Consider the following 23913-nt stretch of genomic DNA (forward strand, 5'->3'; position numbering starts at 1 on the left):
GAAGGGTTGTGCCTCCAGCTTTGTTCTTTGTCCTCAGGATTGCTTTGGCAATTCTGGATTTTCTGTGGTTTCATATAAATTTTAGGATTATTTGTTCTAGTTCACTGAAAAATGTCATGGGTATTTTGATAGGGATGGCATTAAATCTGTAGATCACTTTGGGGAATATGGCCATTTTAACAATATTAATTCTTCCAATCCAAGAGGAGGGGATATCTTTCCATTTCTTTGAATCATTTTCAATTTCCTTTGTCAGTGTTTTATAGTTTTCAGTGTATAGGTTTTTCACCTCCTTACTAGGTATTTCATTTTTATTGAAGAAATTTTTAAATGGGATTTGTTTTTTTACTTTCTCTTTCTGATATTTCATTATTAGTGTAAAGAAATGCTACAGATTTCTGTATATTAATCTTATATCCTGCTACCTTGCTGAAATCATTTATTAGTTCTCAGTTTTTCAGTGGAGAGTTTAGGATTCTCTGTATAGAGTATTATGTCATCTGCAGATAGTGACGGTTTTACCTTTTCCCTTCCAATTTATATACCTTTTAATTCTTTTTCTTGTCTGGATGCTGTAGCTAGGACTTCCAATACTATGTTGAATAGAAGTGGTCAGAGTGGGCATCCTTGTCTTGTTCTTGAATATAGCAGGAATGCTTTCAGCTTTTCACTGTTGAGGGTTATGTTGGCTGTGGGTTTGTTGTAAATGGCTTTTATTACGTTTTGATATGTTACCTCTATACCCACTTTGGTGAGAGTTTTTATCATGAATGGATGTTAAATTTTGTCAAATGCTTTTTTTCATCTATTGAGATCATCATGTGGGTTTTTTGTCTTTCCTTTTGTTAATGTGGCATATCACATTGATTGATTTGTGTATGTTGAACCACCCTTGTGACCCTGGAACGAATCCAACTTGATCATAGTGTGTGATCCTGTTAATGTATTGTTGGCTTTGGTGTGCTAACGTTTTGCTGAGGATTTTTGTATCTATATTTATCAAAGATATTGGTCTGTAATTTTCTTTTTTTGTACTGTTTTGATTACTGTAGTTTTGTAGTATAGTCTGCAGTCAGGGAACGTGATTCCTCCAGTTCTGTTCTTCTTTCTCAAGATTGTTTTGGCTGTTCGGGGTCTTTTGTGTCTCCATACAAATTAAAACATTTTTGGTGATTAGTTTCTGTCGTTTAATATAATGTAATTAAGGTTCATTTATGTTGTAGCATGGGGCAGGATTTCCTTCTTTTATAAGGTTGCATAATATACTATTGTATGTATATACCACATTTTGATTATTTGATTGTTTTTCTGTTGATGGACATTTGGGTTGTTTCTATCTCTCAGCTATTTTGAATAATGCTGTGATGAATATAGGTGTGCAGATATCTCTCACAGATGTTGCTTTGAATTCTTTTGTATATATCCAGAATTGGGATTGCTGGATCATATGGTAATTCTATTTTTATTTTTTTGAAGAATCTACATAGTGCGTTACATAATGACCGCACTATTTTACAGGAGTTCTAATTTCTCCCCATCCTCATCAGCACTTGTTTTCTGTTCTTTGTGATAGTGGTTATCCTGATGGTTATGAGGTGATATCTCATTGTGGTTTCAATTTGCATTTCTCTGATAACTAGTCATGTTGAGCATCTTTTCATGTGTTTGTAGGCCATTTGTATTTCTTCTTTTGAGATTTGTCTGTTCAAGTCCTTGTTCATTTTTATTTATTTATTTTTTAGAATTTTTATTAATTTATTTTTGGTTGTGTTGGGTCTTCGTTGCTGTACGTGGGCTTTCTCTAGTTGCGTTGAGTAAGGGCTACTCTTCATTGCGGTGCGCAGGCTTCTCATTGTGGTGGCTTCTCTTGTTGCGGAGCACCACAGGCTCTAGGTGTGAGGGCTTCAGTAGTTGTAGCATGAGGGCTTAGTTGCTCTGTGGCATGTGGGATCTTCCCGGACCAGGGCTTGAACCATGTACTCGGCGTTGGCAGGCGGATTCTTAATCACTGCACCATCAGGGAAGTCCTCCCTTGTTCATTTTTAAATTGGGTTTTATTGTTGTTGAGTTGTAAAAATTCATTTTTCTGAGTATTAACTCCTTATCAGATGTATGATTTGCACATATTTTCTCCAATTGTGTAGCTTGTTTTTTCACTCTGTTGATGATAATGATGATGATGATTATGATGATGATTTTTGGATGCTCAGAAGTTTTAAAGTTAATCTATTTCTGTTTTTATCGCCTGTGCTTTGTTGTCATTTTCCAGAAATCGTTTTCAAATCAAATGTCCTGAAGCGTTTTCCATATGTCGTCTTCTAGGGGTTTTATAGCTCTGGGTCTTATGTTTAGGTCTTATATATTTTGAGTTAATTTTTAAATTTTTTGTAAGGTAAGCATCCAGGTTCATTCTTTTACATGTGGATATCCTATTTTCCCAGCACCATTTGTTGAACAGACTGTCCTTTCCCCATTGTGTAGTCTTGACACCCTTTGAAAATCATTTGGTCCTATTGAATACATGCAAGAGTTTATTTCTGGGCTCTCTGTTCTGTTCCATTAGTCTATATGTCTGACTTTAACCAGTACCATAGTGTCTTGATTACTCTTGCTTTGTAGTATGTTTTGAAATCAGGAATTGTGAGACCTCTAACTTTGTTCTTTCTCCTCCAGATTGTTTAGGTTTTTTGGGGCCCCTTGAGAGTCCATATGAATTTGAGGATTTTTTTTTCCTGCATCTGCAAAAAAATAAGTCATTGGGATGTTGATAGAGGTTGCATTGAATCTGTAGATTGGTTTAAACAGTGTTAAGTCTTCCAACCAATCCATGAGCACAGGGTGTATTTCCATTTATTTGTATCTTCTTTTATTATTATTTTTAGCAATGTCTTGTAGTTTTCAGTGTATGTCTTTTACTTCCTTGGTTAAATTTATTTCTAAGTACTTTCCCCTTTATTTTATGCTATAAAAAATGGAATTATTTTCTTAATTTCATTTTACCATTAGTTGTTGTTAATGTATTAGAAATGTAACTGATTTTTGTGTGTTTTGTATCCTGCAACTTTGCTGAAATCTGTTATAATAGGTTTTGTGTGTGTGTGTGTGTGTGTGTGTGTGTATGTAATCTTTAGAGTACTTTACTTATAAGTTTATGTCATTTGTCAATAGAGATAATTTTACTTTTTTTACAATTCTTCTTTGCCTTTTATTTCTGTTCCTTGTCTAATTTCTCTGGCTTGGACTTCCAGTACTATGTTGAATAGTAGTGGCAAGAGTGGGCATTCTTGCCTTGTTTCTGATCTTAGAGGAAAAGCTTTTAATCTTTTACCGTTTACTCTCTTGTGAATGTTTCATTATGTTAATATAGTTTTATTCTATTTCTATAATAGTTTGTTGAGTGTTTTTATCATGAAAGGGTGTTGAATTTTGTCAAATGCTTTTATTGTGTCAATTGAGTTGATTATGTGGTTTTTGTCCTTTATTTTATTAATTGTTGATTCTCATTTGTTGAACCATTCTTACATTCCAGTTATAAATTCACTTGATCATGGTGTATAATCCTTTTAATGTGCTGTTGGATTTGGTTTATTAGTATTTGTTGAGTACTTTTGCATCAATATTCATTAGGGGTATTGGTCTGTAGTTTTTATTTTGTTTTGTATTTTGTTTTTCTTTTTTCATGTTGTGTCTTTGTATGATTTTGGTATTAGAGTAATGCTGGCCTCAAAGAATGAATTTGGAAGTGTTCCTTCCCTTCAATTATTTGGAAGAGGTTGAGGAGTATTGGTGTTAATTCTTCCTTAAATGTTTGGTAGAATTCTTCAGCAAAGCCATCTAGGCCTGGGCTTTTCTTTTTTTTTTTTTTATAATTTTTTAAAAAAATTTTATTTATTTATTTATGGCTGTGTTGGGTCTTCGTTTCTGTGCGAGGGCTTTCTCTAGTTGTGGCAAGCGGGGGCCACTCTTCATCGTGGTGCGCGGGCCTCTCACTATCGCGGCCTCTCTTGTTGCGGAGCACAGGCTCCAGACGTGCAGGCTCAGTAATTGTGGCTCACGGGCCCAGTTGCTCCGCGGCATGTGGGATCTTCCCAGACCAGGGTTCGAACCCGTGTCCCCTGCATTGGCAGGCAGATTCTCAACCACTGCGCCACCAGGGAAGCCTTGGGCTTTTCTTTTTTGAGAGGTTTTTGATTATTTTTTCAATTTCCTTATTCAGATTTTTTATTTCTTCATGATTTTGTGTTGGAAGGTTGTTATCTTTCTAAAAATGTATCCATTTCTTCTAGGTTCATTCTTCATAGTATTCTTTTATACTAGTTTTTAATTCTGTGACATTAATTTTAATGTCTTCTTTGATTCCTAATTCTAGTTGAGTCTTCGTTCCTTCCTCCCTCCTTCCCTTCCTCCCTCCCTCCCTCCCTTCCTTCCTTCCTTTCTTTTTTTTAGTCTAGTTAAGGGTTTGTCAATTTTGTTGGTCTTAAACCAACTCTTGGTTTTGGGCTGCTATAATGAAATATCAAGACTGGGTAGCTTATAAATAATAGAAATTTATTTCTCACTGTTCTGGAAACTTGGAAGCCCAAGATCAAGGTGTCAGCATGGTCACATGCAGGTGAAAGCCTTCTCCCAGGTTCATAGCTGGCACCTTCTCACTGTGTCCTCACATGGTGGAAGGGGCTAGGGATTTCTCTGGAGCCTTTGTTATGAAGCACTAATCCAATTCATGAGGGTTACACCCTCATGACTTAAGCACCTCCCAAAGGCCCCGCCTTCTTATACTATTGTCTTTGGGAGTTTGGATTTCATCAAATATATATATTTTGGAGGACACAAATATTCAAACCATAGCATAGCAGTTCTGTTGATGTTTAAAAATTTGTTTTTCTATTTCCTATTTTATTTATCTCTGTACTAATGTTTTATCGTTTCATTCCTTCTGTGAACTCTGGGTTTAATTTATTTTTCTGGTCTCTTGATGTGTAAAGTTAGGTTGTTGCTTTGAGATCTTTTTATTTTTTTATTTTTATTTTTTTAATCACAAATTTCACTGCAATTTTATTTATTTATTTATTATAAAATAAGCAACAAGGATATATTGTTCAGTACAGGAAAATATAGTCATTACTTTGTAAATGGAGTACAATATATAAAGATACTGAATTACTATGTTGTACAACTGAAACTAATATAATTTTTTTCTTCAATGTTCAATTGTCTTTTTTTTTTTTTTAATAAATTTATTTATTTTATTTATTTATTTTTGGCTGCATTGGGTCTTCGTTGCTGTGTGCGGGCTTTCTCTAGTTGTGGTGAGCGGGGGCTACTCTTTGTTGTGGTGCGCGAGCTTCTCATTGTGGTGGCTTCTCTTGTTGCGGAGCACGGGCTCTAGGCACGTGGGCTTCAGTAGTTGTGGCACGTGGGCTCAGTAGTTGTGGCTCACGGGCTCTAGAGCGCAGGCTCAGTAGTTGTGGCACACGGGCTTAGTTGCTCCGTGGCATGTGGGATCTTCCCGGCCCAGGGCTCAAACCTGTGTCCCTTGCATTGGCAGGCGGATTCTTAACCACTGCGCCACCAGGGAAGCCCAATTGTCTTTTTAATACATTTTTTTTCATAGTTTTCATTTTTTTTTTAACATCTTTATTGGAGTGTAATTGCTTTACAGTGGTGTGTTACTTTCTGCTGTATAACAAAGTGAATCAGCTATACATAAACATATGTCCCCGTATCTCCTCCCTCTTGAATCTCCCTCCCACCCCTCTAGGTGGTCACAAAGCACCGAGCTGATCTCTCTACTCTGCGGCTGCTTCCCACTAGCTATCTATTTTACATTTGGTAGTGTATATATGTCCATGCCACTCTCTCATTTCATCCCAGCTTACCCTTCACCCTCCCTGTGTCCTCAAGTCCATTCTCTATGTCTGCATCTTTATTCCTGTCCTGCCCCTAGGTTCTTCAGAACCTTTTTTGTTTTTTAGATTTCATATATATGTGTTAACATACGGTATTTGATTTTCTCTTTCTGATTCACTTCACTCTGTATGACAGTCTCTAGGTCCATCCACCTCATACAAATAACTCAATTTCGTTTCTTTTTATGGCTGAGTAATATTCCATTGTATATGCCACATCTTCTTTATCCATTCATCTGTCGATGGACACTTAGGTTGCTTCCATGTCCTGGCTACTGTAAATAGAGCTGCAGTGAACATTGTGCTACACGACTCTTTTTGAATCATGGTTTTCTTAGGGTATATGCCCAGTAGTGGGATTGCTGGGTCGTATGGAAGTTCTATTTTTAGTTTTTTAAGGAACCTCCATACTGTTCTCCATAGTGGCTGTATCAATGTACATTCCCTCCAACAGTGCAGTAGGGTTCCCTTTTCTCCACAGCCTCTCCAGCAGTTATTGATTGTAGATATTTTGATGATCACCATTCTGACTGGTGTGATGCGATACCTCACTGTAGTTTTGATTTGCATTTCCCTAATGATTAGTGATGTGGAGCATCTTTCATGTGTTTGTTGGCCATCTGTATATCTTCTTTGGAAAAGTGTCTATTTAGGTCTTCTGCCCATTTTGGGATTGGGTTGTATGTTTTTTGATATTGAGCTGCATGAGCTGCCTGTATATTTTGGTGATAAATCCTTTGTCAGTTGCTTTGTTTGCAAATATTTTCTGCCATTATTAGGGTTGTCTTTTCATCTTGTTTATGGTTTCCTTTGCTGTGCAAAAGCTTTTAAGTTTCATTAGGTCCCGTTTGTTTATTTTTGTTTTTATTTCCATTACTCTAGGTGGTGGGTCAAAAAGGATCTTGCTGTGATTTATGTCATAGAGTGTTCTGCCTATGTTTTCCTTTAAGAGTTTTATAGTGTCTGGACTTACATTTAGGTCTTTAATTCATTTTGAGTTTATTTTTGTGTATGGTGTTAGGGAGTGTTCTAATTTCATTCTTCTACATGTAGTTGTCCACTTTTCCCAGCACCGTTTATTGAAGAGGCTGTCTTTTTTCCATTGTATATACTTGTCTCCTGTATCAAAAATAAGGTGACTATATGTGTGTGGGTTTATCTCTGGGCTTTCTATCCTGTTCCATTGATCTATATTTCTGTTATTGTGCCAGTACCGTACTGTCTTGATTACTGTAGCTTTGTGGTATAGTCTGAAGTCAGGGAGCCTGATTCCTCCAGCTGTGTTTTTCTTTCTCAAGATTGCTTTGGCTATTTGGGGTCTTTTGTGTCTTTGTACAAATTTTAAGATTTTTTGTTCTAGTTCTGTAAAACATGCCACTGGTAATTTGATAGGGATTCCATTGAACGTGTAGATTGTTTTGGGTAGTATAGTCATTTTCACAATATTGATTTTTTCAGTCCAAGAACTTGGTATATCTCTTCATCTGTTTGTATCATCCTTAATTTCTTTCATCAGTGTCTACAGTTTTCTGCATACAGGTCTTTTGTCTCCCTAGGTAGGTGTATTCCTAGGTATTTTATTCTTTTTGTTGCAGTGGTAAATGGGAGTGTTTCCTCAATTTCTCTTTCAGATTTTTCATCATTAGTGTATAGGAATGCAAGAGATTTCTGTGCATTAATTTTGTATCCTGCAACTTTACCAAATTCATTGATTAGCTCTAGCAGTTTTCTGGTAGCATCTTTAGGATTCTCTATGTATAGTATCATGTCATCTGCAAACAGTGACAGTTTTACTTCTTCTTTTCCAATTTGTATTCCTTTTCTTTCTTTTTCTTCTCTGATTGCCGTGCCTAAGACTTCCAAAACTATGTTGAATAATAGTGGTGAGAGTGGACATCCTTGTCTTGTTCCTGATCTTAGAGGAAATGCTTTCAGTTTTTCACCATTAAGACTGATGTTTGCTGTGGGTTTGTCTTATATGGCCTTCATTATGTTGAGGTAGGTTCCCTCTATGCCCACTTTCTGGAGAACTTTTATCATAAATGGGTGTTGAATTTTGTCAAAAGCTTTTTCTGCATCTATTGAGATGATCATATGGCTTTTATTGTTTAATTTGTTAATATGGTGTATCACATTGATTGATTTGCACATATTGAAGAATCCTTGCATCCCTGGGATAAATCCCACTTGATCATGGTGTATGATCCTTTTTATGTGTTGTTGGTTTCTGTTTGCTAGTATTTCCTTGGGGAATTTTGCATGTATATTCATTAGTGATATTTGTTGCTAATTTTCTTTTTTTGTAGTATCTTTGTCTGGTTTTGGTATCAGGGTGATGGTGGCCTCATAGAATGAGTTTGGGAGTGTTCCTTTCTCTGCAATATTTTGGAAGAGTTTGAGAAGGATGGGTGTTAGCTCTTCTCTAAATGTTTGATTGAATTCACCTGTGAAGCCATCTGGCCCTTGACTTTTGTTTGTTGGAAGATTTTTAATCACAGTTTCAAGTTCATTACTTGTGATTGGTCTGTTCATGTTTTCTATTTCTTCCTGGTTCAGTCTTGGAAGGATATACTTTTCTAAGAATTTGTCCATTTCTTCCAGGTTGTCCATTTTATTGGCATAGAGTTGCTTGTAGTAGTCTCTTAGGATGCTTTGTATTTCTGCGGTGTCTGTTGTAACTTCTCCTTTTTCATTTCTCATTTTATTGATTTGAGTCCTCTTCCTCTTTTTCTTGATGAGTCTGGCTAATGGTTTATCAATTTTGTTTATCTTCTCAAAGAACCAGCTTTTAGTGTTATTGATCTTTGCTATTTTCTTTGTTTCTATTTCATTTTTTCTGCTCTGATCTTTATGACTTCTTTCCTTCTCCTAACTTTGGGTTTCGTTTGTTCTTCTTTCTCTAGTTCCTTCTGGTGTAAGGTTAGATTGTTTATTTGAGATTTTTCTTATTTCTTGAGGTAGTCCTGTATTGCTATACACTTCCCTCTTAGAACTGCTTTTGCTGCATCCCAAAGGTTTTGGATCATTGTGTTTTCATTGTCATTTGTCTCTAGGTATTTTTTGATTTCCTCTTTGATTTCTTCAGTGATCTCTTGATTATTTAGTAACGTATTGTTCAGCCTCCATGTGTTTGTTTTTTTTACGTTTTTTTCCCTGTAATTTATTTCTCATCTCATAGTGTTGTGGTTAGAAAAGATGCTTGATAGGATTTTGGTTTTCTTAAATTTACTGAGGCTTTATTTTTGACCCAAGATGTGATCTGTCTTGGAGAATGTTCCATGTGCACTTGAGAAGAAAGTGTAATCTGCTGGTTTTGGATGGAATGTCTTATAAATATCAATTAAATCTATGTGGTGTATTGTGTCATTTAAAGCTTGTGTTTCCTTATTAATTTTTTGTTTAGATTATTTGTCCATTGGTGTAAGTGAGGTGTTACAGTCCCCCACTATTATTGTGTTACTGTCAATTTCCACTTTTATAGCTGTTAGCAGTTGCCTTATGTATAGAGGTGCTCCTATGTTGGGTGCATATATATTTATAATTGTTGTATCTTACTCTTGGATGGATCCCTTGATCATTTTGTAGTGTCCTTTCTTCTCTCTTGTAACATTCTTTATTTTAAAGTCTATTTTATCTCTTATGAGTATTGCTTCTCCAGCTTTCTTTTGATTTCCATTTGCATGGAATATGTTTTTCCTTCCCCTCATTTTCAGTCTGTATGTGTGCCTAGGTGTGAAGTGGGTCTCTTGTAGACAGCCTATATATGGGTCTTATTTTTGTATCCATTCAGCAAACCTTTGTCTTTTGGTTGGAGCATTTAATATATTCACGTTTAAGGTAATTATCGGTATGTATGTTCCTGTTACCATTTTCTTAATTGTTATGTGTTTGTTTTTATAGGTTCTTTTCTTCTCTTGTGTTTCCCACTTAGAGAAGTTCCTTTAGCATTTTTTGTAGAGCTGGTTTGGTGGTGCTGAGTTCTCTTAGCTTTTGCTTGTCTGTAAAGCTTTTGATTTCTCCCTCGAATCTGAATGAGATCCTTGCCGGGTAGGGTAATGTTGGTTGTAGGTTTTTCCCTTTCATCACTTTAAATATCTCATGCCACTTCCTCTGGTTTGTAGAGCTTCTGCTGAGAAATCAGCTGTTAACCTTATGGTTGTTCCCTTGTATGTTATTTGTCATTTTTCCCTTGCTGCTTTTAGTAACTTTTCTTTGTTTTTAATTTTTGTCAATTTGTTTAATATGTGTCTCGGCGTGTTCCTCCTTGGGTTTATCCTGCCTGGAATTTCTCTGTGCTTCCTGGACTTGGGTGGCTATTTCCTTTCCCATGTTAGGGAAGTTTTCCACTATAATCTCTTCAAATATTTTCTCAGGTCCTTTCTCTCTCTCTTCTCCTTCTGGGACCCCTCTAATGCCAATGTTCTTGCGTTTAATGTTGCCCCAGAGGTCTCTTAGGTTGTCTTCATTTCTTTCCATTGTTTTTTCTTTATTCTGTTCCGTGGCAGTGAATTCCACCATTCTGTCTTTCAGGTCACTTATCTGTTCTTTTGCCTCAGTTATTCTGCCTTTGATTTCTTCTAGCGTTTTTCATTTCAGTTCTTGTATTGTTCATCTCTGTTTGTTCTTTAATTCTTCTATGTGCTCCTTAATTCTTCTCGTTCTTTGTTAAACGTTTCTTGCATCTTCTCGATCTTTTGTTTCATTCTTTTTCCGAGGTCCTGGATCATCTTCATTATCATTATTCTGAATTGTTTTTCTAGACGGTTTCCTATCTCCACTTCATTTAGTTGTTTTTCTGGGGTTTATCTTGTTTCTTTACCTGGTACATAGCCCTGTGCCTTTTCATCTTGTCTATCTTTCTGTGAATGTGGTTTTTTCTACAGTCTGCAGGATTTTAGTTGTCCTTGCTTCTTTTGATTGAATTCTTGACATTATAAATTTTTACATTGTTGAGGCTGAATTTTGTTTGTTTAAGGAGTTACAGGCATACTTCAGAGATACTGCGGGTCCAGTTCCAGACAACTGCAATAAACCAAATATTGCAACAAAGTGAATCACACGAACTTTTTGGTTTTCCAGTGCACAGAAAAGTTATGTTTAAACTATGCTGTTGTCTATTAAGTGGGCGGTAGTATTGTCTAAAATACAATGTAATATACCTTAATTGAAAAATACTTCATTGCTAAAAAACGCTAACCATCATGTGAGCCTTCAGCAAGATGTAATCTTTTTGCTTCTGGAGGGTCTTGCCCCAATGTTGATGTCTGCTGACTAATGAGGGTGATGGTTGCTGAAAGTTGGCATTGCTGTGGCAATTTCTTAAAATAAGACAACAGTGAAGTTTGCCACATCAGTTACTCTTTCTTTCCCGAACGATTTCTCTGTAGCATGCAATGCTGCTTGATAGCATTTTACCCACAGTATAACCTCTTTCAAAGTTGGAGTCAGTCCTTTTAAGCCCTGCTGTTTCATCAACTAAGTTTCTGTCATATTTAACATCCTTTGTTGTCATTTCCACAGTCTTGATAGCATCTTCATCAGGAGTAGATTCTATCTCAAGAAACTACTTTCTTTGCTCATCCATGAGGAGCAACTCCTCATCCGCTAAAGTTTTATCATGAGATTACAGCAATTCAGTCACATCTTCAGGTTCTACTTTTAATTCTAGTTCTCTTGCTGTTTCTACCACGTCTGCAGTATTTTCCTCCACTGAAGTCTTGAATCCCTCAAAGTCATCCATGAGAATTGGATTCAGCTTCTTCCAAACCCTTATTGATGTTGGTATTTTGACCTTTTCCCTTGAATCATGAATGTTCTTATGATTGGTAAATCCTTTCCAGAAGGTTTTCAGTTTACTTTGCCCAGAGCCATCAGAGGAGTCACTATCTATGGCAGCTGTAGTCTTATGAAATAACATCTTTTAAATAATAAGACTTGAATGAAAGTTGAAATTGCTCCTTGATTTGTGGGCTGCAGAATGGACGTTGTGTTAGCCGGCATGTAAACAACATTACTCTCTTTGTACGTCTTCATAAGAGCTCTTGGGTGACCAAGTGCATTGTCAATGAGCAGTAATGTTTTGAAAGGAATCCTTTTTTCTGAGCAGCAGTTCTCAACAGTGGGCTTAAAATATTCAGTAAACCATGTTGTGAACAGGTGTATTGTCATCCAGGCTTTATTATTCCACTTATAGAGCACAGGCAGAGTGGATGTAGCATAATTCTTGAGGACCCTAGGATTTTCAGATTGATGAATGAGCATTGGCTTCAACTTAAAGTCACCAGCTGCATTAGCCCTTGTTCTTGGAAGCCAGACATTGACTTTTCCTCTCTAGCTATGAAAGTCATAGATGGTATATTCTTCCAATATAAGGCTGTTTCATCTACATTGAAAATCTGTTGTTTAGTGTAGGCACCTTCATTAACTATCTTAGCTGGGTCTTCTGTATAACTTGCTGCAGCTTCTACCTGAGCACTTTCTGCTTCACCTTGCACTTTCAAGTTATAGAGATGGTTTCTTTCCTTAAAATCCATGAACCACCCTCTGCTATCTTCAGGCTTTTCTTTTGCCACTTCCTTACCTTCTTCTGTCTTTATAGAATTGAAGAGAATTAGGGCTTTGACCTGGATTAAGCTTTGGTTTAAGGTAATGTTGTGGCTGGTTTGATCTGTTGAGACCACTAAAACTTTCTATCAAAGTAAGGCTGTTTTGCTTTCTTATCATTTGTGTGTTCACTGGAGTAGCACCTTTACTTTTCTTCAAGAACTTTCCCTTAGCATTCACAAGGGTAACTGTTTGGCACAGGAGGCCTGGCTTATGGCCTTTCTCAGCTTTTGACATGCCTTCTTCACTAAGCTTAACCATTTCTAGCTTTTGATTTAAAGTGAGAGATATGTGACTTTTTTTCACTTGAACACTTAGAGTTGTTGTAGCGTTATTCATTGGCCTAATTTCAATATTGTTTTGTCTCAGGGAATAGGGAGGCCTGAGGAAAGGGAGAGAGATGGGGAATGGCCAATTGGTGGAGCAGTCAGAACAGAAAACATTTATTAAGTTCATTGTCTTATATGGGTGTGGTTCATGGCACCCCAAAACACATTACAATGGTAACATCAAAGATCATTGATTACAGATTACCATAAAAATATAATGATAATGAAAAAGTTTGAAATATTGTGAGAATTACCAAAATGTGACACAGAGACACAAAGTGAGCAAATGCTGTTGGAAAAATGGCACCAATAGTCTTGCTCTGTGCAGCGTTGCCACAAACCTTCCTTTTGTAAAAAACTTAGTATTTGCAAAGCATGATAAAATGAGGTATGCCTATATAGACTTATTCTGGTAGGCGGTTGTTACCTTGTAGATTGGCTCAGTGCTTTTGAAGCCTGTTTTTAAGCTCCTTTTGGGAGAGTGTAAAAGCCTGTTTTTAATCTCCTTTTGGGAGAGTCTAAAGTAAAGTAGCGTTTATGTTTTGGTAATGCAGTCTCTTTTCTAAAACAAGGCTGTTCTGGGATGTCTACTGAATGTCCTTTGTATTCTATGAGTTCACTTAAGTGTTGATGGTGGGAAAGATTCTCAGCCTTTTGTGACCTCTGGGAGTTGTTCTTTTTAAATCTCCCTGGTCGTTTTTTTCTCTTAGGAAATTGATTTTGTTGGGTTTTGTAGAGTGTTTTTGTAAGCATGTACAGGTTGGCATTCAGCTAAATAGTCAAGGGAGCTCCTAGGTAGATTGATGGACCTGTTTCTCTGCATAGCTCTTTTCTCACAGGTATTCTGTAATGCACATTTTATTTGCCTTGCCTCCCCAAACTCCCATCTTTGTTTCTTCAACTCAGCAAAATTGCTGGGCTCTGTTGGGTTCCCTTCAACCTGTGCTACATTTTGGACATAGCCTTTAGATCTAAAGCTTGGGTGATAGTCGGGCTTGTCTTATTTCTTTCCCCTTTCTCATGGATCTCTGTCCTGAAATGTCTGATATCTAATGTCTGAAAATAGTTGCTTCCTATATTTTTCTGAGTATTTTAGTTGTTTACAGCAGCCAGATAATTCTGGATCCTCTTACTTCATCGTCTTCCTTGCGGTCAGAAGTGGAAATCCTATAATGGACACTTTTAAATCTTTAAGTTGTTTGAACTTTCAGTAGCATTTGAAAATGGTCAAGTACTCCTTTCTTGTCCTTCATGATCTCATTTCCTAAATTTTGATGTTTTCCTGGGATCTCTTCTTGACCCTTACGGCTTCTTAGACATTTTCCTGATGATTTTATCCCTTCTCAAGTCTTCAGGCTTCATCTGTGTGCTGGTGACACCAAAAATGACATTGCCAACTCAGATCTCTGCTGGTATTCATATATACAGTTGGTTGCTGGAAATCTACATTTGGATGAGAGGAGTTAAACCCATCTTATTCCCCTCCAAACTTTTTTCTGGTGTTCTTTAGCTTAGTAAATAACATTACCATCTAGTCATTAGCTTAAGCCAAAGGCTTATTAAGAGACATTCTCAACTCCTCTCTTTCTCGCATCACCCCATATTTAATCAAAACCACTTTCTGTTGACTGTGCCTCTTTAATATCTTGATTAGCTTATCCTCTCTCCATTCTTACGCCACTACTATACTCTTTGCATCCATATTTTGAATAATCCCCTACTGGTTTCCCTTCTCTACTGTTGCTTACTGCATGTCCTTCCTCTGGATTACAGGGGAAGTGATCTTTTTAAAATAGAGCTCCTTAACATGGTTTACAAGACTCTTTTTAACCTGACCCTTTTTAATACATCCTGGCCACTTTTACTTTATTCTTTCTGAATTATTTTTGGTCCTTTATACATGATACTTTATTCATACCAAATTATTTTTGGTCTTTCAGACATACCATGTATAATGCTTTTCATTTCTTACTTCTAGATATTTCTGCACATGCCATACTATGGATAACTTTTAAAAAAGCAAAAACAAAATAAAAAGACATTTCTCTATGGCAAATAGTCAAGTAGACCATAAAACTAAAAACTCATAAGTGAAGTCAATACAAGTGAAAATATTTACAACATAAACAAAGACCAGTTTCCCTTGTATACAGATAAGAAAAGGACCAAAAACCCAAGAGAAAAATGAGCAAAGAACATGAATAGATGATTTGTTTCATATTATATTAAAAGATGCTCAACTTCGCTCATAGTAAGAGAAATGCAAAATAAATCTTCTCTGAGTTACAAGTTTTCACCTAATGTATTGGCTGAAATATTTGGTTCAATACTATGTAGGTGGAATTGTGGGAAAAGACGCTCTCATATATTACTTGTAGGAGATTAAATTCGTATAAGCCCCCTGGTGGGCAGTTTGTTAATATCGATTAATATACATATATATTAATATCACATACAATTATAGTAGATAAAATATACCATAATATAATCAATCAACAATTTTAATAATTACTATATAGTTATTATTGATCTTATATTAAATTTATATTGTGACATATGGTTATACTTACAGTATATGTGCTTATTTATCAATATATATACTTCTGTATTTGTGTGTGTTTATATATTCCCTTGACCTCACAGTTTTGCTTCTGGGAATTTATCTTAAAGATATATTAGCACATGTGTGAGTTGACTTATGTATAAGCTTATTTATTGCAGTGTTGTTTGTATTAGCAAAAGGGAACCTAGATATCCATAAGTAAAGGATCAGTGAGTAAGAGAGACTACATCTTTGCAACAGAGTAGGATGTAGATGTAAAAAATAAAAGAATGAGGGTGCTTTCTATGTATTTATGTCATAGAGATCTCCAACATGGATTTTATGTTGTCAAGTAAAAAAACATCAAAGTATATAACAGTGTGGATAAAAAAGATTGTGTATAAAATGCTCTATTGTGTGTTAAAAAGGGGGAGAAATAAAAATATATATTCATATTTGTATAAAGGTTTCACAAGAAGCTAATAAAAGTGCTTATTCATTGAGGTGTTTCTGGGAAGATTAAGAACAGGGGTTGGAAGGAGACTATGTACTGTATACTTTTTTATATTGATTGATTTTGAACCATTTGAGTATATTGCCTCTTAAAAGTAAAATTAAAAAATTTATGAAAGATCTTAAGGAAAATATTTTTTCTGTTCTTTTTCTCATCAGTAAGCTAAAAAAGCTGAGTGAAGACAGTTTGACTAAGCAGCCTGAAGAAGTTTTTGATGTACTAGAGAAACTGGGAGAAGGGTAAGTACAAAAACATGAAAGTAGCATTTAGATAATGACAGAGCAGTTATAAAATACTGTGTAAGATTAGTCTTTCACTAGAGTATATTTCATTGAATTGAGTAGTAAGAGTATAGAGGGAATGTACCTGAACATAGTGAAGGGCCATATATGACAAACCCAAGCTAACATCATACTCCGTGCTGAAAAGCTGAAAGTACAGGAGAACTTCCAGGATAGTAAAAGGCACAAAACACAATTAAAACAGCTTAGACCAGCAAGAATAAGGAAAAAGAAATAGAGAAAACAAAAATATAAAGTAGTAAGCTAAATGTAAGTTGGAAGGAATAAAGTGAAGTACATTTTTCACTAAATGTCAGTTCTGTTATAGACAAATTATTAGGGCTAATTAAAATGCAAAACCTAGCTATATGCTGTTTATAAGACGCCCGTGTAATACAAAGGGTAGATATATAGTGGTATTTCCTATAGAGATATCAGATAAGAAAGAACTAATCACACCAAAAAACAAAAAAGAAAGCAGGAGTGGCAATATTTATATCAGGTAAATTAAAGTTAAAAGATCTTGAGTAAAGAGGGGTTAATATTCAAATGAAGAATAAAGAGGGATATTAGGTAATGACATAAAAGACAGCTTATAATGAAACATATATGTGTCAGTCGCCGTGACAATTAAATTTCTGAAGGAAAGCTATTAGAAACATCAGGGGAATCTAATAAAAATGTATTCATGTGAGAGATTTTAATATATCTTTTTCTGAATTGGACAGAATAAGGAAAAAAGAGAAAGGACATAAAGGGATTAAGTATTATAATCAACAAACTTGATTATATATATGTGTGTGTATATATATACACACACACACACCATATATATGGTATGTATTTATACTTACATTGATATAACTATTCTTGCCTCCCCCCCACCCCCAGTTTTTGGTATATTCATGGACCACTGATTAAAAAAAACTAACAAAAAAACCCCAACAAATTCTAAAAAAAGGGATTTTTCAGGTTACATTTCTAATTATAGTCTACTAAAATTAGAACTAAATAATTACAATATGATAAAACCCACACTTATTGGAAATTAGGAAACATAATCTGAGGTAACCTATGAAGAGGAAATTGCAAATTATCTAGAAAACAATGAAATAGAGAACAAATCATACTAATATTTATGGAATCCAGCAAAGCTGTAATTAGGTGACCATATTTAGTTTTAAATTTCTTTACTACTAAAGAAGAAAGACCAAAAAGTAAAGAAGGAAGGAAGGAAGGAAATAAATAAATAAATAAAATAACTTAGTGCTTATTTAAAGAACTGAGAAAAATAATAAAATGTACCAGAAGAAACTAGAAATAGAGACTTCATGAACTAAAAAGCTGAAATTAATGAAATAGAAAGTAAAAAAATTAGAAATAATATATGTATATAAAAGATACTTCTTTGAACAGGTCATTAAAATAGTTAAACCTAGTTCTGACTTTCACTAAAGAAAAAAGAGCAAAAATAATTGAAGATTTGGAATAAGAAAGAAGATACAAGCAATGATAAAGAAATGATTTGAAGAATTAAAAGACTACTAAATGCTGCTCTATGAAAACTCATTTGAAAATCTAGAAGTAGATGATTCCATAACAAAATATGAATTGTGTGAATTGACTCCCAAAGAAGTTTAAACTTAGATATATCAATTACCATAGAAAAGATGGAAAGGCAGTTAAATATCTATTAATTAAAAAGATACCAGCTCATGATATATGTACACATAGCTGATTCACTTTGTTATACAGCAGAAACTAACACATCATTGTAAAGCAATTACACTCCAATAAAGATGTTTTAAAGGAAAAAAAAAAAGATCCCAGCTCATAGCAGCAGTATTCACAATAGCCAAATGTGGGGATGTCCATCAGTTGATGAATGGATAAACAAAATGTGATATATCTGTACAATGGAATATTATATAGCTATTAAAAAGAATGAAGTACTGATACATACCTCAGTATGGATGAACCTTGAAACATACATTCAGTGAAAGAAGCCAGATACAGAAAGTCACATATGATTCCATTTATATGAGGTATCCAGAATAGACAAATCCATAGAGACAGAAAGCAGATTCCAAATGATTTGGAACTAGATAGGGGTGGTAAGGATTACACAACATTGTGAATGCAGTACACTTTAAAATGTTTCAAATGGTGAATTTTATGCTATGTTCATTTTACTAAAAAAAAAAAAAAGTACCAGCTAAGGTTTATCCAGTCATTAAGGGACAAAGAATTGCAGTTATTTTTATGAAGCCAGCATAACTTTAATCAAAATCTAGATGTATGAAAAAAGAAAACTGTAGCCTTACTTTGCTACCCATTATGATTTCCATGCCCACCTTGTCTCAGATGGAAAGACATTGTCACTTCACTTCTTAATGGATCCCAACATCGGTTAAATTTAGGGAACTTATTTCAGTGTTGGCATCTCTGTTACCTCTGACCTGCACTATACAGCTTTCAGCGACACCAGTAAAGGGAGTATCCTCTGGACTCTCTCAGTGAGCATACTTAGAGGGTGGGCCAGCAGGTCACATGGTGAGATTTTGATTCTAGTATTCCATCTACTTGAGCCTTTGATCTCCTTCCTCTGATGTATAATGAGGATCCCTGGCATCTCACTTAATGTGGGCCATTGTTGAGTCTGGGTTTTAGTTAACTAGCTGAGCAGACTGTTAGGGACACTCTCAACTGTTTGTTAGAAGTAAATTCCTTTCTCCCTGGAAATCTTAGAATTCCTTCCCACACATATTCTTTAGGGTTCTGCTAATAAAAACTGACAAAATCATACACCTCTTTTGGTGTGACTAGTAGGTACTCTTGGGTCAGATTTTATATTCATTCCTCTGGTGTCTGTGGGAATTTGAGTGTAATTATAGGTCTGGAACAATGAGAGGTGGTGGTGATGTAGTCTGGGAAAGGATCTGCATTTCCCTGAAAGGCAATTCCCTCGAGTAAGGTCTTATAGAGTCTTCAGGCATCATGAGGTTAATTTTCTCAGACTAGGGGATAGGGTTGCTTTTGCTGACAAGGGAGACTTGGTAGGGGTTGGGGTTTCAGGTATTCAGATTAGTAACAATCTACGTTAATATCCCAATACCAATTCCCTGGGTACCTCTCTTTACAGTTAAAAACCTAACTTTAGCATAGTAGTCCTGGTGATGTTGTGAATTCAGTTTGCAATGTAATTCAGCTTCCAGCAAGATTAGACTTTGAGTTTGGGTTTCAGAAGTCTCAGTCTTGGGCATATAAGAATCACGACTTTCTTTTGGGGCATTCAGAAGTTTTCTGGGTCTCTTAGTCTTGGGCTGGCGAGTTAAGCCCTGAGCTTGTTACAGTTGTTTCATGACTTTTCCAGTGTAGGCAGGAGCAGCCATTCCACTCTGCAGTCTTCGTGCCCTTATTTTCACTGTGACATTCAATTGATACAGTTATTTGGTCTTCTAAAGCTTTGCCTAGACTCCGGGCAACTAAGGATAATAATTTAAATAATTGTTTTGCCCCTAAATACCATAGGCTATCAATGTTCTGTTTGTCACTTGTTTTGAAGCCATCACTGTATTCAAATCTAAGAAAAAACTAATCCAGGATTCCCATCTTTAAGATTCCTTCCCTTAGAACCAGTTCCTTCCCCAAAAGTATTGGTACCTGGACATGGTTAGGAAAAGAAAGGCTACTCTGTGTACTCTGGGTTTAAAGAGTTTATTATGAAATTTGGGGCTCAAATGACTTGTGGAAGGGCCAGGGATGCAAAGGTTATGGACTTTGTCACTGAAGGTCAGAGAAGCCAGTGCTGAAGATCTCAGCCTGGAGTACTGAAGTGGTGTTTCTTAGAAGCTCACCTGGGATCTGCTGGAATCCTTAAGAATCTTTGAGAAGCTCGCACCAACTATCTTAGTCTGCAGCAGCAGCATCTTGATTATCAAAAAGCTCAGCAAGAAGCCCCTGTGTATCTTATATCTGCTAATGCATCTGCTACAGCTAAATTTGGAGAATGATAGTTTCTCCTCAACTTTTTGCCATTCAGATTTCATGCATTGTCAAACTCTTAACTGGGATCCATTCAGGGAAGGGAAATCTGGGAAATGTGGTTCCCAGTTTTCCTCCTTTGTAGTGGCAAGAAGACCTTAGAAGGGACTGATGGTGTTGCTTAACTGACAATAGGTAATCTAGCACTGAATTCTAGATTAGCTTTTGAGGGAAAAAAATATATATGTATACACACACGTATATACACACACATACATACACACACACACACACACACACACACACACAGATATGGCTTCTAAGGGGAGATGCAGATTTCCCCTGCTATCTGAAAGTAGAGCGTTCCTATGAAACCTTTCGTAAGTTGAAATGTTGTAAAGCAAACAAGCAGTTACCTTATGACACGTCTTGCTAACGGATACACAGAATAAATTGAGATAAAGCACAGATGCTCACAGACACAGTTCAGAGCTATGGCAGCGTGATGCTGAGATGCTGAGTGCAGTTTCCAGGGGATGAGCTTGGCGCGGCCGCTCTTGCTGCTCATGGTACTTTCTCCCTCTGTAATGGCTCCTGCAGAAACAAACGTTGAATGCTGTTTTTGCTTTTCACCTTTTTTTGTAAAAGGGTAAATCTTCGAATTTCTTCTGGTTAGCGAAACAGGTACTAATCCAGGTGTTTTGTAAAAGCGAAGGGGTGTAAGGTGAACTTTTGAAAAGTGGGGTTTACCTGTGTGTGTGTGTGTGTGTGTAAATTAGGACTACACACACACACCCAAAGGTGACTTTGGGTATCAAACTAAATTAAATTACTTCAGAAAGCCCAAAGAAACAGAGGATAGAATGCAATTCATTTTGTTAAAGTAACTGCTTTGTCACTCATTTTTCACTTATTTTAAAAGATTGTAAATTTGAAATGATTCTGCATAGCTTCCTAATATTAGGAAACATTCCATGTCTCTAACGGCTTGCTCTTCTTTCTCTTCTGTAGAAATAATGTAGTAAGGAAAACATGATCTTTGGAGTCAGAATATGTTTGAATTCTGGCCTTGCTGGTCACTGGTATCTGAGTCTCTATTTCCTCATCTTTTAAAATGGTTATAATAGTATTTTACCTCACAATTGAGAGGGTTGAATTTGATAATGCTTGTAAAACATCAAGCATAGTACCTGACTTACAATAAGAATTTAGTAAGTGATAGCAGTTTTTACCTTGTCTTCTAATTCATCTCAAAATACAAATGGCTTCCCTCTCTCATTGTTCTTGCTTTTTAAGACACATAAATATTTAATTGGCAATGTTTCAAGAGTTGTAGCAGAGACAGTTTTTGAACAAGTGGCCATTAGATCCTGTTACTCATTTTATTTATCTGTGCATGTGTGGTCTTGCTCTTGAGGAGAAGAAGATAGTGAAAGGAGCATTTGAGAGACCTTGGATCTGTGACTTGGCGGGGACCAGATTTCCTGCTTCTCTAACTTTGGTGTTGTGTGGTCCCCAGCTGAAGATTTCAGTTGCTCTTAAGCAGTCTGAACAGACATTGTACTTTGATATTTTGGGGATGATTTTGTTGAAGATGAGATCAGCCTTTTCTTCTAACATGAGACTTTGGCTGTTTTTATTCTGTGTTTCATTCTTTTAACTTCTACTTATGTATCTTCTTAATGCTACATTTGTTTGAGCTGACAAACCGTAAGTCTATTTCTTTCATTCATAAGAAAATCAGCAAATCTTTTTCTATTAATTTGATGATTTTAGTGAATTTTAAGTCTATAATTGAAGCATTAAAGCTAAGATATAATTCACTTTTTAAATTTGTTTACTTTGATTTGTCACCATTAAGTAGTATTTTAAATTAGAAAACACTACATGGATACTATATATAAAATAGATAGCTAATAAGGACCTACTGTATAGCACGGGGAACTCTACTCAGTACTCTGTAATGGCCTATATGGGAAAAGAATCTAAAAAAAAGTGGATATATGTGTATATATATATATAACTGATTCACTTTGCTGTACACCTGAAACTAACACAACATTGTAAATCAACTATACTCCAATAAAAATTTTTAAAAAATAAAAAAAGAAAAGACTACATGTAAAAACTCATAATAGACCATTTTTTCTCTAATAGTTATGTTTGAAAGGGGAAAAATAAAGAAATGTCTTGGTTTCTTTTAGGTCTTATGGAAGTGTGTTTAAAGCAATACATAAGGAATCTGGTCAAGTTGTGGCAATTAAACAAGTACCTGTTGAGTCAGATCTTCAGGAAATAATCAAAGAAATTTCCATAATGCAGCAATGTGACAGGTATGTAGAGATTTTATTTCTTTACCTTCATTTTGATAAGTTTTGCTAATAATGTATAATAAAATGTGTTCTTTGGTCATTTGTTTAGTTTTCTCTTCTGACTTCCCATCGGAAGGGAGACTAATCTTTCAAGGAAGATGAGAATAGCTTTGTAGGGTTGTCTTTAGGACTTTCAGCTCTAAAGCAGAAATGATACTATAAAGCAAACGTAGTGAAAGAAAATACTCAAGCCCTTTTCTCATTTTCAGGGAAAATTTATGGGTGAGAATTAGTTTTTGATATTAAGGAAAAGTCATTTAACCATCCTTTTGATTTAATTGTTTTCACTAATTAAAAGCAGTCATGTCTTATGTAACTCTAATTTATTCAACAGACATTTACTGAGCATCCCTAGTGGGCCAGGTACTGTGCCAGGATCTAGGAATATCAAGGGAACTAAGACATTGTTTTTCTTCTTGAGGGGCTGGTAATCTCGTTGGGAAGACAGATACTTAAGCAAATAGCTGTAGTACAGCACAGTCATTATACTGACTGGTACATGAGGAGATGTGAGAACAAGGAGGCAGGGCACCTACCTCAGCCAGGAGTCAGGAAGTCTGGAATGCAGAGGAAGAGTAAATTTGGTGAGGAAATAGAGGGATGAGAGACTGTACAGAGAATTAAAGGTAGAAAGGTGAAAAACAGCTCACTGTTGTGTGCTGTTCTGACAAAGTTTAGAATTACTGCAGTGGAAAGTAAGAGACAGAGTGATATGAAATGAGTTTGGATAGGTAAATGGAGCTGATCATGAAGTATCTTATATACCCTAGTAAGTAGCCTGGCCTTTATAAGGGATGCAGAGTTTGTAAATTAGGACTGTGTTAGGCCTATAGTTACTTAATCAAAGAGAGATTTATTATTCTCCCTTTATAAAAGGTCTAGAGATAAGGTTAATATAGCAGCAATGAAGTAACAACTGTGATAGGCTTTTTCTTATAGTGTGCCATCCTTAGCATGTGGTCTTTGTTCTCATGCTTATTATCTCATGGTTGCAAGAGAGCTGCTCCAGCTCCAGCATTTTGTCTACATTCCAGACAGGAGGAAGAAGAGAAGAAGTGGGAAAGGGCTTTCCCAGAAACCCTCAGCTTATATTTTATTCATCAGAATTGAGTCACACGGTGACTTAGAGCTGGCGAACTTAGGGGAGTCTGGACACATTGTCATCCCTAATCAAATCAGGGCCCTATTAGTAAGAGATCTATGGAAAACTTCCTTTTCCAACAGTATATAAGATACATATATTGTAAGCTCTTTGGTTAATGAAGTGACCGATAGTCCTAGAGGAACTTTGTTGCTTGGGTCTGTTCAGTTTTACTCTTCTTTATTGTGTGCTGTGTATTTAGATTATATTACATATTTTCCATGAAGGCCATATAACT

At 35.8% G+C, this 23913-nt stretch overlaps 1 protein-coding gene across 3 annotated transcripts in view; it reads left to right on the forward strand.

Annotated features, from left to right (window-relative positions):
* The window catches only part of STK3 (serine/threonine kinase 3), a 314394-nt gene that overhangs the window by 29613 nt on the left and 260868 nt on the right, over positions 1-23913 (forward strand). For 2 of the 3 annotated variants that reach the window (XM_036830681.1, XM_036830683.1), the window contains exons 2-3: positions 16056-16136; positions 22367-22495. In XM_036830681.1, coding sequence (XP_036686576.1) covers positions 16056-16136; positions 22367-22495 — 210 coding nt within the window. Of the gene's footprint in view, positions 1-16055; positions 16137-21109; positions 21873-22366; positions 22496-23913 lie in introns of those variants that run through there. The other variant, XM_036830682.1, reaches the window with a different exon arrangement.

This window comes from Balaenoptera musculus, chromosome 17, assembly GCF_009873245.2.
Source record: "Balaenoptera musculus isolate JJ_BM4_2016_0621 chromosome 17, mBalMus1.pri.v3, whole genome shotgun sequence".
NCBI lineage: Eukaryota > Metazoa > Chordata > Mammalia > Artiodactyla > Balaenopteridae > Balaenoptera > Balaenoptera musculus.